Source organism: Elaeis guineensis, chromosome 1, assembly GCF_000442705.2.
Source record: "Elaeis guineensis isolate ETL-2024a chromosome 1, EG11, whole genome shotgun sequence".
NCBI classification, from domain to species: Eukaryota; Viridiplantae; Streptophyta; class Magnoliopsida; order Arecales; family Arecaceae; genus Elaeis; species Elaeis guineensis.
In genome coordinates, this window is record NC_025993.2 from 151,540,321 (window position 1) to 151,557,820 (window position 17,500).

Here is a 17,500-nt window from a genome sequence, read left to right on the forward strand (position 1 = left end):
GTTGGACATTTATAATAATCTTAATTTGGAACAGGATTGCTGAAGTAATGCTTTTCAATTGTGTTTGATGAGGGTGGCTTACTAGTCGCTGAAAAATTAATATTAGGAATTCATCATCACAGAGCCACCATATTTACAGCTGCACATGCAGAAAGTGAGTAAAACTTTGGGAAAAGATTAGAATCATTCTACAGTTAAATTAGAAATGGAAATTTCGATTCTCAACATGCCAATTTGATTGTTTCAAAGTCCCTCCTATCTTATGTACTATAACATAATCAGTCTTTTTGTTTTTCGCAATTTAATACTCATCATAAATATCTATTTCTTTGTCGTTGACTGCTTCATCATTATCTGTCAGTCTGTGATATAGTGAATTTATCTTTGGAAACAGTCCAGTTGGGAGAAGGAAATGAGATCAGGAATTGAAAGAGCAGCTGAATGAACTTGCTGTATCCTCTATCAGAGTGAAGACGGAGAAGGGACATGGAGAAACAGCAAAAGTTGAGAGAGCAAGCTTTGCAATTGCATTAGCCACGTCATCTTTGGTGAGCCTATATGCATACTCTTGGATAACTTACTATTACATAGATTAGATCAAGGAAAATTAATGCCTCATCTCTCACTGTAACCATGAAGGTTAAACTTCTGCAGCAAATCCTGCAGTCAAATATCATTTGGAATCTGAAACTTGATTGGGAGCTAGAAACATAAAATGAGCATGAGACAAGTATGATTCCGGCTTAAGAAAATGATGCAAACTTAGATTCTGTAGGCTTGGTCTGTGACATATCATATTGCCGTATACTGGAAGCTGCAGCTTTGCACAAATTTCAAGAGAAAATCCTGTGTCACATGTGTTGTCATTTTCATTTTCAAAATTAATGAAAACTATTTGTGATTCAACTAAGGCTGCTAAAAGACCAAGAAACTATTTGAGCAAGAATAAGGACCATGTCATATCCGCATTTGCATTCACCAGGAGTCTTAGTATTAAGTTTAGTGTAGTTGATGCTAAAGTATGAGGCAAGTTAGCAAATGCCTGCTAGTGTAATATCAACTAGTTCATAACTCGAGGCTTCGATAATGTGCAAGAATTTAGAAGGCTGTTATTTTCCTCTTAAAAAGGCTGTTAGGCATTATTATTTTATTTTATTATATTTTTCTGTTAATTGGTTATTTGGTGTTGTAAAGCATCTAGGATTGCTGAGATTATAACATTTTCTTAATACAAATAATGAAGACGGTAAAAATTGTGACTTGACTGCTGCAGAAGATTTTTACAATAAGATTGTCTTTCCTAAACTGGCATTTCCTGATGCCTTGTGTTTTTTTTTTTCTGTCTTTATTGTGACATCATCTTCCCTATTCAACTAGAAATTTGGACCTATAGATTAGCAGGGTGGAAAGGAAAAAAAAAAAGATCTATAATTGTCCATGGGTGGAGACTTCCTGAAAAAATGGCTGTTATGTAGGTGTCAAAAAAATCAAAGGTGTGATAATCTGGTAATAAACAGTGCAGGACTTGCACCTTTTGAGTGGCTGGAGGGATAAAACACTATTGGATGGAGTTTTTTTTTTTTTTTATTTTTAAGTATGAACAAGTATGTATGCTCATAGAAGGTCCCTTTGATTCCAAATCAAGAAGTCTTGGCTCTGAGTTTTGTTCATTCTCTTGAACTTTGATATGATAATTTTCAGGGAAACTCAAATGGTTCGCTGAAGCATTGTGCTGATGAATCCAACACCCCACTGTCTCCAGTTGCTCTTCCTGCACAGAAGCAACTAAAATACACTGCAGGCATTGCCAATAGCCAAGCAAAGGGACTGCGACATTCAACAAGCAGCCACTAAAGGTTTGATTCCTGCTCTTACTATGACAATCTTAGTTTTTCTTGTAGAATGGTTAAGAAATTCTTGGATTGCAGATGGTCCCAATCGGGCATTTATCAATGGGAAAGAAAATGGAGGTAGTAGGAAAAGCAGGAAAGCTTTGGAGATGGAAAAGGAGTCATCATCAGTGGCTCCTACAGTTCAAGTGGAAGTGGCAGAAACCATGGAAATTGTCTGCATGGATCCGGCATAGTGATGAAACAATAATGAGGGCTAGGCCTAGACCACAGCCTCCTAGAGACATGATGTGATATGACATATTCTTTCTTTGTCACACGTCAGTTCTCAGCCCACACAGCTAACTTTTAAAGGGTAACAACACAGCTGAGTGCAAGTAAGCTTTGACAGAAACCCCTTCTTCAAGCTCTTTACTTAGTGAAGCAATCAACTTGTAAATGTTTATAGGGTTTTGCTTTAGATGTAAATTCTGACCATACATATCCATGAAAACAATCAAATACTCAGCCACATGCTTATGTTTCAGTCTCCATCGATGACGAGACGCCAAATTGTCCATTTGGAATGTAAAGGTTTTTGCTCGTCGGTGAGAAAAGTGGAAACTCTGTTCGCTTGCTTGGTGTTTTGGTTGAATGCATTGGAAGCATCTTGTAAAGTGATTCTCGTGCCGCCACCTTCCTCAAAGAATTGTTGAGCCGAAGGGACTGATGGATCTAGCAATTTATGATTGGAGGGGTTGCTGCTTATTTTTTCCCCAGTTATTGTATTACTAAATCAAAGAAATTTGAATACTTAAATATTTTGGCCATTATGGCTTATTTGAGTTTTTTTGTAATGCTTGTCTATTCTTCTGAGGGTGGGAAGATATTTTTGTGATCTGTGCATTAACTACCTTTTTCAATTGTCCAAGTTGAAAGGTTTTGCTCCCCATCCATCTGTTTTAATTGTTTGTATTGTAGGAACATGTGATAAATATTTTTCTTTTCATTGTTCTTTTTGTGAATTAAGATGGGCTTTGATTCACCCTCTTGTTGCAAGGCATGATGGATGAATTAACGTGTTTTGCTTGGCAATATGACACTGAATGTAGTCTCCATGCATTCCATGCAAAATAATAAAAGCTCGGTTTATGAAGTGACAGCACTATATGTATTCTAATCATGCTTATTAATTTCATAGTCTGTCAGTGTTAGATTTAGTGATTGATACCAAGCTGAAATTACTGATGATGAGATGGTCTTCTGGAGTTTACCTTTAGCAATAATAATAATAATAATAAAATCTACGGTGTTCCTCTGACAGCATTTTGTAGAAGTCTGGTGCACCTGCCCCGTAGAAAGATGAAATAAATGCAAGAAAGTTTATTTTAAACTAAAAAAAAGAGAGAGAGAAAAAAAAAAAAAGGGGTGTTTTGCCTCCTTAGTGGCACAGGAACATTGGTTTTTTATCAAAATAATATTTTTAAAATTAATTAGTAAAATAATATTTTATCTAAAATTATTTATCATAGTACTGTCTAATAGAAAGTTGTCTTGTCGTAGGATGATTGTTTGTATTGATTCAACAAAATTTTTGTCATTTAGATGGATGAGTGACGGTAGAGTCACCTGTTAGTCGTCCTATAATAGAATGTTTCAATAGATCATCCTATAATAAAAGTGACTATATGAGTCTTTTATCATAGAACGACTCATTAAGCCGTTATAACCCACTGCGACTTTCTTTCTCCTTTTCCATCTTTCAACCTAGGATTTGACATAGCTCCCTCACCGCGACCTTCTCTCACTCATACCCCTTCCATCTTCTCTCTCTCCTCTCTCTCTCTCTCCCCCCCACCCCTTGTTGGCCAACACCCATCCGAGGCTTCCTTGGCTCATCTCCTTTTGCTCTTCTCCCTCAGCTGTGGGCTTGCATCGTTGACGATGCTGATCACGACACAACCCCAAAGGTAGGCACTAGTTCATCTCTAACCCTAAACCTTAGGAAATTTGTTTTTCTCTCAAGCATATTGGGTTTGGTGAGAGTTGGTCCCTTGAGGTTTTGAGAGCTTAATCTTGTATTTCATCCTCTTTTTGAAGATATGTGGGGAAGGAGAGCACCTGAGGGAGATCGAAGGGTTTCTTGGGTTCCGATTGGGGTTTTCTCTCAAGCAAATGGGATTTTGTGCAAATCAGTCCCTTGAGGTTTTGAGAGCTTAATCTTGCTACAAGCATGATATTTTTTAGGGTTTGGGGATTTTTGATCGAAGGGATTCTCCTTTGTCTAAAAATTTTCAATTTATGGGTTCTATTTTAATGATAAATATGGGAACATTCTAAATTTGAAAATGCGGCCATAACTTATAACAGATGTGACCATTTCTAGGTACTGTAAGCTTGATAGCTTGATATCAATATCTTTGCTGATATATTAGATCCAGATCAGGCTAGGTAAAATAACATTAAGCACTAGAACCAGTCCTGATAGCCATTTACTTTTGTCTATTTTGTAATATTAACATAATTCTCATCAGATCTTTATACTCTTGCAATAACCTAAAAATTACTAGGGATGAAGAACAAAAAAAGGTTTTTTCAATGCAGTATTTTACTGGTTTCTTGTTATTTATAATTGTTAAGGACCATAATGATTGGTGTTGGTTGTCTTGAAAATCTCAGCCTATTCTTTTTTTTTTTTCCCTTTCTTAATTCTTTGAATCATATTCTCATCTAGTTGATACTTTGTGACATGTATTTAGTTAATAGTTCATGACATGTATTTTGATCCCATTCATAATATTGATATTAAGTACTCCCTTCTACTAAAAAAATATTTATGTAGTTACTTGTCACAACATTTATTGAAAAATAGATCTAAAACTTGTCACTATTATCTTCCATTGGGATAGGAGGATTAGTCGCGACGCTAACGATGTATATTATGATAGTGGAAGGATCTGGATAATTATGGTAAACTGTAAAGTAATATATCAAGAACTTATGCAGATTTGTCATGCTGTACTGGATAGAACCCCAATCACTGTAGAGTTTTTCTAGTATGCAGATTTTTGATTCATACTGCTAGATCTGCATTTGGCTGTACCTGTTGAAGATGATCAGATCATGTATACCATCTTGGGTATCCCATCACAGAGATTTTTCTAACAGTTGAAATTTTTATCGAGCTGATGGTGGTAGGAGTTTCGGATAGTGGTGAACAGCATGTAAGTGTATCTCAACCTATATTTACCCCATTTGCGCAGTTGGGCATGGGGTTCTCTATTGGATACACCTCCAATGGTCGATGAAGCTAGGTATGAGTATGGAGGCACCCTAGTATATACGGTTGGTAGACCAGCAGCATCCGTAACTGATAGTTCTGAAGTATATGGTAGGGGCAGAGGTTGCATATCAATATTAGAGTAATGCCTATTTGATGATGCGGGGGTCAGTCTTAATTATGTGGCAACTATTATGAAGCATGTAGAATATGAATCTTACGATTTTGTACCACTTAATCAGCTGCATGTATGCCATGCCTGGGTTGGAGGATTGAGAATTGCAACGATCAATACAACTTTATTTGAAAATGAAGCTGCTATTGGTTATGATTATCCTATTGATGATGAAAATGAGGATGATGATGCGAAGTCTAATGATAGTTATAGTGGAGAGTCTAGTGCGGAAGAGAATGTCCCACCACATGAAGTACCTTTTGTTTCTGAATTCGGACTGGTTGATGCATCCGACGATGATGAGGCCGCATCCCATGGAGCATTGCCAGAACATCCATTCTTTGGTGGGAGTAAAAAGTTAAGAAAGAAAATGATATTTGGATCAAAAGAACATGTCCAACATACTATGAAATAGTATGTCATTCGCACCCACCATTCTTTCAAAGTCATCGAGTCAGATATGATTAAATGGAGCATCGTGTGTAAATGGTTAGAGAGTTGCAATTGGTATCTCTGGGCATACTGTCGGACCAAGATACAGTGATAGAAGATTATGATATATAAAGAGCCATATACGTGCTTGAATATAGATGCGATGTGAGATCATCCACAGCTTGATGCATGCATGATTATTGATATCATTAGAGGATCAGTTAGGATAGAGATATCCATATCCATATTAGCCTACCAAGCTTATGTATGTGATACGTGATAGTGCAGGATATCTTACAGAAAGACGTGGATAGCTAAATAATTTATTATTAGCTGGCTATTTAGAGATTGAATGGAGTCCTATAATACATTGGGTCCTTAGCTAGCTATAATTTATCGTGCCAACGAGGGAACTATGGTAGATTTTGCAAAAATTTCTATAATAAAGCTAAATACAGAGGTATTTCGTCATGTTTTTTGAATTTTTGATCCATGCATTCAGGGCTTCTAGTTCTGTTGCCCATAGATTAGTATCAACATAATGTATCAGTATGGTCAATATAAGGATACTCTCATGCATGATAATTGTGGGGAGGGATGAAAATAGGAGTATCTATCATCTGACATTTACCATTTGTGAAGGCGAGAGCCATAGTAGTTCGTCGTGGTTTTTATGACGTGTCCACCATTACGTGGCACGTGACCGTATAGGGATCGGCATGTCTCAGACCGACATAAAGAAATATTAGCTGCTATTTCAAATGAATCTGTTGAGTGGACAGCACCATATGGATATCACATATTATGCCTTAGACATATTGAGGCAAACCTAAACGATCGATTCCATGATGTAGTATTTTTAGCTTATTTCCATCAAATTGCAGAGCAAAATCAGTCCTGAAAGTTCAATCGAAACATGCAACACATTGAGAAAATATGGTTCAATTGCTTCCAATACCTCAAAAATATATCCACTTGATAATCTGAATAAATGATCGCTGGTGCATGATACAGATGGACATAGGTATGGAATAATGAATATGAATCTATTTAAAATTTTTAATAAGATGTTGAAGAGGGCTCGCTCATTGCCAGTTACTGTACTTGTCTATTTTTCCTTCGAACGCTTGTCAAAGTGGTTTAGTATTAGATATGCAATAGCAGCACGGAGGAAGAAGGCTAGCAGGATATTCACCGATAAAATTAAATATAAGTTAAATAGACGTCGGCTGAAGTCTAGAGAGCATGATATGGTTAAGTATAATAACCAACCAAATTTGTATGAGATTTGATTGAGACGCAGGTATTATAGTCCCGATGAATCTGATTATATATAGATGGTCGACTTAGGGGCATGCACATACATATGTCGGAAGTGACAGTTACTACACCATCCGTGCTTCCATTTGTTCATTGTATGTATCAGTGAGAATTTGGATTGAAAGTAATTTATAGACGACTATTATACTATTGGATATTATGAGCAGTCCTATACACCTACTTTCTATCCCTTCGAGATTCCTCTTTATTGACTTAAGTGGACTGCACCTAAATTCATATCGCACTCATTTACAAGACGATATAGAAAAGAGCATCCAATATCGAGGATCTGAAATGATATGGATGCAATGAAGAGCCAAAATATTGTACGGTGTGTATTGTGCAAGGAGATGGGGCATAGTCAATGTAGATACCCCCAACAGTGCTGATTTATCTATTTGTTCATATGATATACAAATTATCTTTATATATTACTTGTATTCTTTTTAAACTATTTTGGTTATTTAATTATATCGTGTAAATACTTGAAAAAAATTATAAAATTATCTCGTTGTTAGTCTTGGCTATTTATGTTAAATTTATTATCTTTGGTATCTTTTATCATCTTTGATATTTCTTGATCGTAAGCTCGTCTTTTCATTTTATGCCTCAAACATGGTTGGTTTAGACTCTGACGTGCACCTGAGGCTGATAGATCCTACTGTGCTATATCTTTAGACCCAACACCATAGTGATCGTATATATTCTGAGGAGGATATGGGGCCCCTACGCTGTAGATATAGAGGCTTGACCACGATGTGCATCTTGCGGCTATATGAGAGGATCATGGAGTATCGTCACATGACTAATTTTTCTGAAATTTTCAGAGTATGCGACATACAGCTTAATTAAGCCCTCATTACAGTCATGATAAAGCGATGGCGTCAGGAGATTCACACTTTCCACCTCCGTATTGGGGAGACGACGATCACATTGTAGGATGTTATTGTTCTGCTTAGATTATGGGTGCATAGGCCTGCCATCATCGATACTGTGTAGATCATCTGGTTGGACTTTTGTGAAGAGTTGTTTGAGATTAAACCACCGAGACAATATTATCTAGATCTTCGTTGAGATTTCACTGGCTTCATGACACGTTCTACCATTTATCGAATGATGTGGATAATGAGACTGTGTAGAGGCATTCTTGAGCATTCATTCTATACCTTATTAGTGGTCATCTATTCACTGATAAGTTCGGTTCTCATGTGTAGTTGTTGTACTTATCCCTTCTATGTGATCTCTACACATGTGGGCAGTTGAGTTGGGGCAGCACTACTTTGGCCTTCTTGTATCACAAGCTCTATAGGATCACTAGGCCAGATGCTCGTGAGATAATTGGACCATTGGTATTGCTGTAGCTTTGGGTATGGGAGCATTTACACGTCGAATGATTAGATAGGATGCTTCCCAGGATAGGAGCCCACTAGCTGGTATCAGAAGATGATGCAGTAGGACATGGCCCGTTAGATGAGGATGATGCTAGTATTGAGGGCCCACTTGGTGGGATACAATATGGCCAGGATGATCAATTGGGATGCAAGTATGTAACCAGTAGCAGTAATTTTTTTATGATATATGACTATACGTTTTCACATAATAACATATAGACCTTATTTTGGACAGGTGGAGGACTCGATTGACTGGTGCTGACAATTCGGTATCGCATACAGTCATATATTATAAGGATCAGCTTGACCAGTAGCACGATGATCAGATGGTATGGGTGTCTTACACTCTAGAGATATTGACCGCATTGCCTGAGGTATGCCGATCGGATCAGTATGTAAGGACATGTGCACCTCTCATTTGCTTCGACATCATGGAGATCTATTATTCGAAGCACGTGATACAATAGTTTGGAATGCATCAGGGTTTCCTCCCATCATGTGACGCTCATGACGGCCTTCGCAATCTAAATCGATGAGAGCGACATCGTCATGATTGGGTTTGAGAGCACCGGGAGCATATTGACATATGGGAGCGATAGGAGGATTTGATTATCACTGATCCACCTATACTCCTCACAATGGATTATTATGATCCATATCTGGAGTGATATAGGAGCATCACTAGGTGATTCATCTTGCCATTGATGAGGGAGCAGTCCGAGATGAGGTTTCACCTTCGGATAGCGTGATGGATATTATGATAAATATATTTTGTTTTTTGTGTCATTTTGCTATGTCATTATTTTTATACTTATGAATAATATTTACTTTTTACAGTTTCAGAGGATCACGTTGCTATACCAATGGATAAGAAGTGGCTTTCATTTGATCACTGTTAGATGAAAGGATTGAGTACTTGCTGATGCCATGGACAGCCTTCTCGACACTATATGAATCATCTCTAAGGATAGATGACTTCACACTGTGCCATCGATATATGATCCGAGTACCTCATCATATACCCAGCATACCTCATATCATGGCTTCTCCAACTTCGACCTCCTCCGAGATGAGATTCCACCTTCGGACAGCGTGATGGATATTATGATAAATATATTTTGCTTTTTGTGTCATTTTGCTATATCATTATTTTTATACTTATGAATAATATTTGCTTTTTACAGTTTCAGAGGATCACGTTGCTATACCAATAGATAAGAAGTGGCTTCCATTTGATCACTATTAGATGAAAGGATCGAGCATTTGCTGATGTCATGGACAGCCTTATCGACACTATATGAATCATCTCTGAGGATAGATGACTTCACACTGTGCCATCAATAGATGATCCGAGTTCCTCATCATATAGCCAGCATACCTCATATCATGGCTTCTCCAACTTTGATCTCCTCATAGATGATGCATTTATGTTATAGAGGATGAGTGAGTCGGGAGACACGTCACATTGACCCGATGAGCAGCACATCGATCCTACACATGGGAGGGCCAGAGACAAGGCTAGATTGAGGGTTTTCTGAGGTAGACATCTGGCACATATTGATAAGCTGAGCACGACAGCACCTCCCTCCCCATCGGTCGATACCATGCCTGAGCTATCACAACAACGGTCAGAGGTGACATGCGTCTACGAGAGGTGGATGCGAAGGAGGCTCCATTACCTTAGCATATACGCCTCTTGATAGTTATAATAGTTGTACATATTTCTTTTTGTTAACAAACTTTATAATGATCAACTATTGGTTTGTATTATTTTGAAATTAATATTACAAGTTTTTCTTATCTGGATGCACATGCTATAATTTTTGTTGGTTGCATAAAAAATTATTGTTGAGTGTGATACAGGTTATATGGTTGGAGTTTGGAATTATCCATCATCTCTGAGGTATTGTGCAATGTTTAATTATAAATAAATTTTTTAGATAACATATATGAACTTAGATGGATTCTGATATCTTTGGAGATCAATTTTCTTCTAATAGAAAAAAAAAGGAATGCAGAGATTCATTACAATATCAAGAACTACTTCAAATAAATTGAGCATTTATGTTATTTATGTATGATTTATGTGTGATATTAGACTAACGCTCATGATTTGATTTAATGGCACTAGACATATAATAGTTAAATGGTATCAAACTCATGATTTATGATATCAAACTTACTTTCATGTATAAAAAGATTAACTGGTATCAACCTTACTTTCATTGAGAAAGAAACTTGAGTAATGACTTGAGAGGGAGCAACTTGCATTTCAATGGTATCAACATTTCATTAAGGGGGAGATTGAAAATTTTTTTTGAAGGGAGAGAGAAATTTGTGTTATTGTTTGAATGATTATGCAATGTCTAATCTTTGAATCTCAAATCTTTGAATGTTTCATCTCTATGACATTTGGAAAGCATTTGAATCAAAAAAAGTCAAATTTGGATGAAAATCTAGTGAGAAAGGGGGAATGAAAGATTTTGAGTTGACTCCAGAATGATTCAAGTCGACTCTGGGACGTTTTGGACTTGGCACACAGCACTGACATATGGGCGAGTCGACTCGAAGAAGATTCGAGCCGACTCTCTCAAAGGAGACAGAAAGGCTAATTTCTGGACATAGAACTCGAGTTGACTCTAATTGATTTCGAGCCGACTCGTTTCAAGGTCGCCCTACCATAAGATGACTCATATAGTCGCCGTATAGTAGGGCAACCCATAGAGTCACCCTATAGTAGGGTGACCTATATAGTCATCCTGCCATAGAGCGACTTTAAGTTCTGACTTTAAGAGTACTAAGTCAGCACAGAAAGTTACTCTATTATAGGACGATTTTATTTCAAACAGTATTTTAGTAAATAGTTTGAAAATGGTATTATTTTGATAATTAGTTTTAAAAAATAATTTTTCATAAAAAAGCCTGAAAAAGTGTCATGCATGGTTAGCCCTTTTTTTTTTAAAGGTAACTTGGATAAATTATACCAAATAAGCACAAATACATCCGTGGGAATCAACAAATAAAATATTTAATAAAGAACTAGAAAGATGGGTCATAGAATCCTATAAAGTTGAACTTATGATTGATCAGACAAGATACTATTCTGCAAGCTGCACTATTAGCTTTCCTATAAATATGAATAACCTCAAAAGAGAGCAATGAACACAATAATCATCAGTAATCTAGAAGAAAAGGATGAAGTTTAGGTTTAGTAGGCAATAGATATGAAGGCCATCTAATAACTGCCTAAGAGTCTCCTCCCAAACAAATATTGCTTGCCTCTAATATTTGAATGCACAACTGGTCTTTGAGAATGGTGAGTAACATCATGCAAATACCCTATTGGCACTTAACTCATTCATTTTTTTTTATTTTTTATTTAATAAAATACTGGCACCAAACTCATTTGCTTTCATTTTAAGACAAAATAAATGCATGCATCTCTTTTATGCTCTCTGTCCATACTAAGGCCGGTAAAATATAATCTGACTCAATAATCTGATCTATGTTCGATCTGATATAAACAAGTTTTAGTTTCAGCTAAATAGATTTGGATCATACACAGATCGATTTCTTTAATTTATTTAATATTTGAATTAGATTTAGATTTCAGATATCTAATCATCTCCCCGTCCGATCAATTTAATATTCAGATCAAATCAAATCAGATAACCAATTTAATTTATTTAATCTATTTAAAATTTATTTAATCTGTTTAACCAGACATGTTTAACTTGTTTAATCCATTAAAATCTGTGTAATCCGTTTAGCTCATTTAACATAATTTGATCCGCTTAATAAACGAATTAAGCAAGTTGGGTCAAATTATTTATTTAATAAACAGTTCGGATTCATATCTCAATTTTTGATCTATTTGATAAATAGATTGAATTTTATTTGATGATTTTTTAATCCAACTCGAATCGACTCAATCTATATTCGATCGGACCTGATCCAATTTGCCACCCCAGTCCATACAGTCACAACAAGACTCTCCTCTTGATATGAAAAATCTGACACGTCTAATTACCCTAGTTTACAATAATTTCACAAATCCGCTCTAGAAAGCCTGCTAATCCATTTGAAAGTTTTGTTTTCCGCTCAAAATTTTGATTTTGCTAACCACAACCCACATTAGCATAGACTTCACTCCTATATAAATGTGCCTTACATTTGTTTAATTTCTTTTTCCCAATGGCATATGCTTTTAAGTTCATTAGGTCCACGAATATTGATATTTGAGGCAACAAATCATGAAATTTGCATCAACCCCCTTATGCCATGTGGCAAGAGAACCATTCGTGCGCACAGCAGGACTCGTTACTGTTTTACCATTGCTTAGATGATATTATGATATAAATTATCACCATACCTTACCTTCTTTTCCTAATCTTTTTTTCTTGAAAACTTATGCAGAGTCGTATACAATACAAACCATGACCATCTAATTTTCACATTTCTTTATTTCTTGAAGGTTTTGCCCAAGTTAACTGGTCTTCCCAGTCGCTCAAAAGGTTACCTGTATCCTGGGCTTGCGCCGGAAGCTTTTACACTTGCCAATAGCATTATAGCAAATCAGCTAATTCAGGGACACGCAACATTCATCATCCTAGAAATATTATATACATTTACACAGTTAAAACATAACTCATATTTAATGTTCTAACAGACCAGATTCCTAGCTGAAACCACTTAAATGCTAATGTGTTGGTGCCTCCAAAGTCTCCCATCACACGACAGAACTACATCAATATTTGGGTGCAGAGCCTATTCACACTTGCAAACAGCACCTTTATCTAGCCACAAGGATGAAATCCCTAATGCGTACATGATTGGAATTGCTTTTCCTACACAATTCCAGGAATTCTCAAACAGGGAACATGTAGTTGAGGTTGTATCATAACCTGATATGTTACACATGCAATAACAAATTCAAACAGCAGCAGCAAAATTCTCCGGAAAAACTCAAGGCAAATCTTCCAGCTATATGGCCAGCCTCTGCTGGTGGTTAGGGCGCTGATTATGCCGTCTCTGCCTGAGCCCATCTGCCTCTTGTTCATGCCGTATCAGAGCAGCATCGGCTGGGATAATGTCTCGGTTATGTGGAATGATCTCTGATTCACTTCTCTTCCTCATAGTTTCCTCCCCATAGTCATGCAACCTCCGGCCTATCAGATAGCGGTCATCCCTTATGGAATTGTGGAGGTTGGTGAACCAAATGTGGAACCGTCTGGCACAGAAGCACATCATAGTGACAAGGAGACAGCCCAGCCAGGCAAACCGGTACACAGCAGAGTTCACTATTAATGGGTAGCCAAACACTGGGAAAATGCCCTTTGCAAACACATAAGGCACGCAGAGTGCAGTCAACAGCTTTGAGACAATTGGTATCACAATCTCACGCAGGACCCAAAGGCCCCTCAGCCGGGAGAACCCATCCTCTCTCACTCTTTCAAACTTTCTACGCCAGCTTTCATCTACCAATGGTGCCATATGATCCAACATGACCTATAACAACAAAAAGCACATTCAATATGCTGAAAATGCTAGAGAAATGACATCTCTCTGCCCAAGTGGTTTAGTTCAATTGAGTCTTTCAACCCTTCAACCCCGCCAAAAAAGAGAAAAAAGAAAATACAAAAGGAATATGATAGAGCCATCAAACACGAAGCTGCAGGTCCAAGCGAACTCAACAAATAGATAAAGATAGTAGTAAGAGTACCAGTCTAGTCCATATCTTGAGAAATATCAGACCCAAAGCCCAATCCTGGTATAGCAGGAAGACTGGGCTTTCATCCACAGGCACCCTCATTGGTACAATCACCAGAAGCTCGAAAAGAAGGCCAATCAGCACAGGGATAACAAAAATCTGAAAACGATAACAAAGGGAATTAAAAAAAAAAAAAGGAAGAGAGAGAATATTGAGACAATTCTAAATCGTTGGCCTGCATGATATTATACACTTACCCATATAGAAAGAAGGGCAGAACACTTGAGGACCATAACACACCACCTCCAAATCTGTGATACCAGAACATGTACTCGCCGGGCTTTAATATATTCAATCGAGTATCTGGTTCCAGCTACAACAGCCCAGATGATGTAACACCCAATGCTGAATGCAAATAGATCTGAAAAGATAAGCAATCAACACGTTGATTCCCCATGATTAAAAACTAACCAGTGATAAAATATTGCTTAGATATTTTTCTTAAACATAAGTATTACCATTGCACTTGATACCATGAGTAACTGGGAGGCGGGGGATAGCATTAAACAGCATGCGTCCAAGTGAAATAGGCACAACAATCATCGCAGAGTTAAAGAGCAGAAGAGTCATCCATGCTAACACCAGCAATAACACAATACGGAGTACAAAACCATACCTGCCGAGAAATGAATAAATGATTGTCTGCTTAGATGGCAAGGCAATAATCTAAATCCACTGTCTTCACAAGAAATTGAAAATGATAAACCAATAAAAGATGCATAAAATCTACAGATGATAGAATTTACAAGAACCAGAAGATAAAACACCTGCAGTAAGCAACATTCAATCATACATTTCATCATATAATTCCGTTCAACCCAACTTACTAATGGCAGTTATGATGTAACATTATTCTGATCTAATCCAGTTTAATTGTGTTTGATTTGTTGAAATTGGAGCATTCAGTTATCTACTTAATCATATAATTATGTTCAACTCAACTTACTAATAACAGTTATGATGTAACATTATCGATTTAATCCAGTCTAATTGTGTTTTAGTAGTTGCAATTGCTCACACCATATTCTTCAACCCAAGTCTCTTTCATAACCAAGTTTTTCATATAAGGAGTCAATTCAATGCTTTTGGTTTCATGTACATGGAAAGAAACTATTATTACTTTTTAAAATAATAGCAACAGTATCCTCTACAACATATTCAACATTGCAGTGTAATAACTAATGCCTAAAAAGCTTTCCAAATGTTAATCAATAAGATCTTCTAAACAATTCTAATTAACCTAAATGTTAAATTTAAAAAAGCAAAATAAAGGTGAAAGCTGCAAAGATATTACAGCAGTCCCAAGAAATCATTATCAACACTAAACATGATAACACAATAAATTGATCTAAAAAGGTCTGCAGGAACTCAGTTATCTCCTAACTGAAGTTTCAATGTCCTGCTAAAGTCAAAAATGAGGACCCAAGGAGACAAGCAGGATCTCTAGCAGCTTCAAATCATACTTCCAGAGATTTAGCACATGCTCATTTATAGCAACTTATCGGTGACACAATGCCTATCATTCTCTCCTGAAAGGTTGGAGACCACTCGTAAGCAAGAAGGCGAAAAGGTTCTGAAAACTCATTTTAGGTACTAATGCAGGCATCACCTACGATACATATAAATTTGGAGCAGCATATTACATGACAAAGCCTCATATGATATGAAAAAAAAAAACATCTGGCTAGAATCCTGCCAAAGTCCATGGAACCATTAAAAAGTTGATAATGTACATATACATTCAGGATAAAGTGGAGCAACAGAAAATGGCTTATGCAAGAAAAATCTTGTCGAATTTACTTGAGATGAAAGTATTTTCTGCACACCACCCTAAAAAGAAAATGATGAACAAAGAAAACATATAACTAGTGCACAGTACAGGAATTCTGTCACGTCTATACTTGTTAGGCCTTCCTAAAAAGCAAAAAGTTAATTTGCCAATATCTACTCACATATGAGCATAGTACTGTAATTATTTTTTGGTTTGCTGTCCAGTAATCTCTTTCATTCTTTGGATGAGTATTTGATCTATATCACAAACTTTATACATGGGTTCCATATTTTTCCAGCCTAAATGCAACAAAAATGTTGCACCTCTTTAAACTTTGCTCTTCCTCCCATGCCCGCAACTTAATGCTCCGATGTCCCTCCAAAATAAGAATCATCTGTAGATATAATTAGACATTTACATGCACATGCACATGCACACGCGCGCGCGCACACACACATCTGCAAGCACACAAGGATGGCTTTAATAATTCCAAGGCATAAGGATTTTGATAGTTCATTTGTTTCCTGCACCTAAACAGATGGTAAGCCAATCAACTTAATATGATCCATCAAGCTCTAAATATTTGAAAATACATGTAGATGGTAGACCAAAATTCAAGTGGTTTGGTTAGTTCACAGCCATAGATCAAAATGAACCTTTTATTTTACTGTATAAAAATCATTCACTTAATGATCATTTGATACCACGTAATAGGTCCCCAAGTTAATATTCATTATTTCATTTTATATTATATTATTAACATGTAACTGATACATCTCAGGTGTATTAGTTTCCAGTCTAGCTTCATGTTTAATTTTTTCTATACATGGACCCCCCACTACAAGCATGAGTGGTATAAGAATTTATAAACGATTTGGTGCCCAGATGTGTGTAAACATGTGCATATCAAACTGTTTACAAATGCTTACTCAGAATCTGTCTGATCATCTATATCAGAATCTTCAGCAGCATCAGCATGTCCAATAGGATGAACCCTCCTGTTATGATCATTGGCAGCAAGTAATGGTGCCAAATGCTGGTCAGGCTGCTCAACTCCACCTTGATATGCATCATGTATTCTACCCCGTCTAACTAGTTCTCCATTCCCAATTTCCTGCCCACCATTTTCCTCAGGTCTAGGTAGTAGGAAATCGGTTAAGCCAAGAGCCCAGCCAACTGCTGTGAACCAATGATGTAAAATGGATTTAATTGTCGCTCGAGGTTTGAAATGCTCAATCGCAAACGGAATGCCGATTTGGAACAGAAGCACATCCGCAGGAATCTCGGTAAAAGGGTCAAAAACACTGCATTTGTATAAAATACTAACAGAATGAGAGAAAAGACTACAAAAAAAAATCATTACAAATTAAAAAGAAACAAGCAAAGGAACTGTTCCCTGGCTTTTGAATAAATAAAATAACATACTTACGTGATGTCCAATGGAAACATGGAAGGTGCTAATTGCATAGCAAGTTTGACCGGTAAGAAGACTAGCATCACAATCAAACTTCCGTAAACAGCAACAGAAAGCA

At 36.8% G+C, this 17,500-nt stretch overlaps 1 protein-coding gene and 1 long non-coding RNA gene across 2 annotated transcripts in view; one reads left to right on the forward strand and one right to left on the reverse strand.

Moving 5' to 3' along the window:
• The first annotated feature begins 473 nt into the window (after positions 1 to 473).
• LOC140854819 (uncharacterized) lies at positions 474 to 2,779 on the forward strand. Its single transcript, XR_012137946.1, has 3 exons — positions 474 to 548; positions 1,702 to 1,856; positions 1,929 to 2,779. It is a non-coding gene; the product is annotated as an uncharacterized lncRNA (long non-coding RNA).
• Positions 2,780 to 13,027: 10,248 nt separating this feature from the next.
• The window catches only part of LOC140851766 (probable E3 ubiquitin ligase SUD1), a 12,383-nt gene continuing 7,910 nt past the window's right edge, over positions 13,028 to 17,500 (reverse strand). The window contains exons 4-9 of the mRNA XM_073243899.1: positions 17,398 to 17,500; positions 16,898 to 17,272; positions 14,656 to 14,813; positions 14,395 to 14,558; positions 14,150 to 14,296; positions 13,028 to 13,935 (exon numbers count right to left, since the gene is read on the reverse strand). The exon at positions 17,398 to 17,500 is cut by the window's right edge and continues 109 nt beyond it. Of these exons, the coding sequence (XP_073100000.1) occupies positions 13,411 to 13,935; positions 14,150 to 14,296; positions 14,395 to 14,558; positions 14,656 to 14,813; positions 16,898 to 17,272; positions 17,398 to 17,500 (1,472 nt within the window). The 3' untranslated portion in view covers positions 13,028 to 13,410. The remainder of the gene's footprint in view (positions 13,936 to 14,149; positions 14,297 to 14,394; positions 14,559 to 14,655; positions 14,814 to 16,897; positions 17,273 to 17,397) is intronic.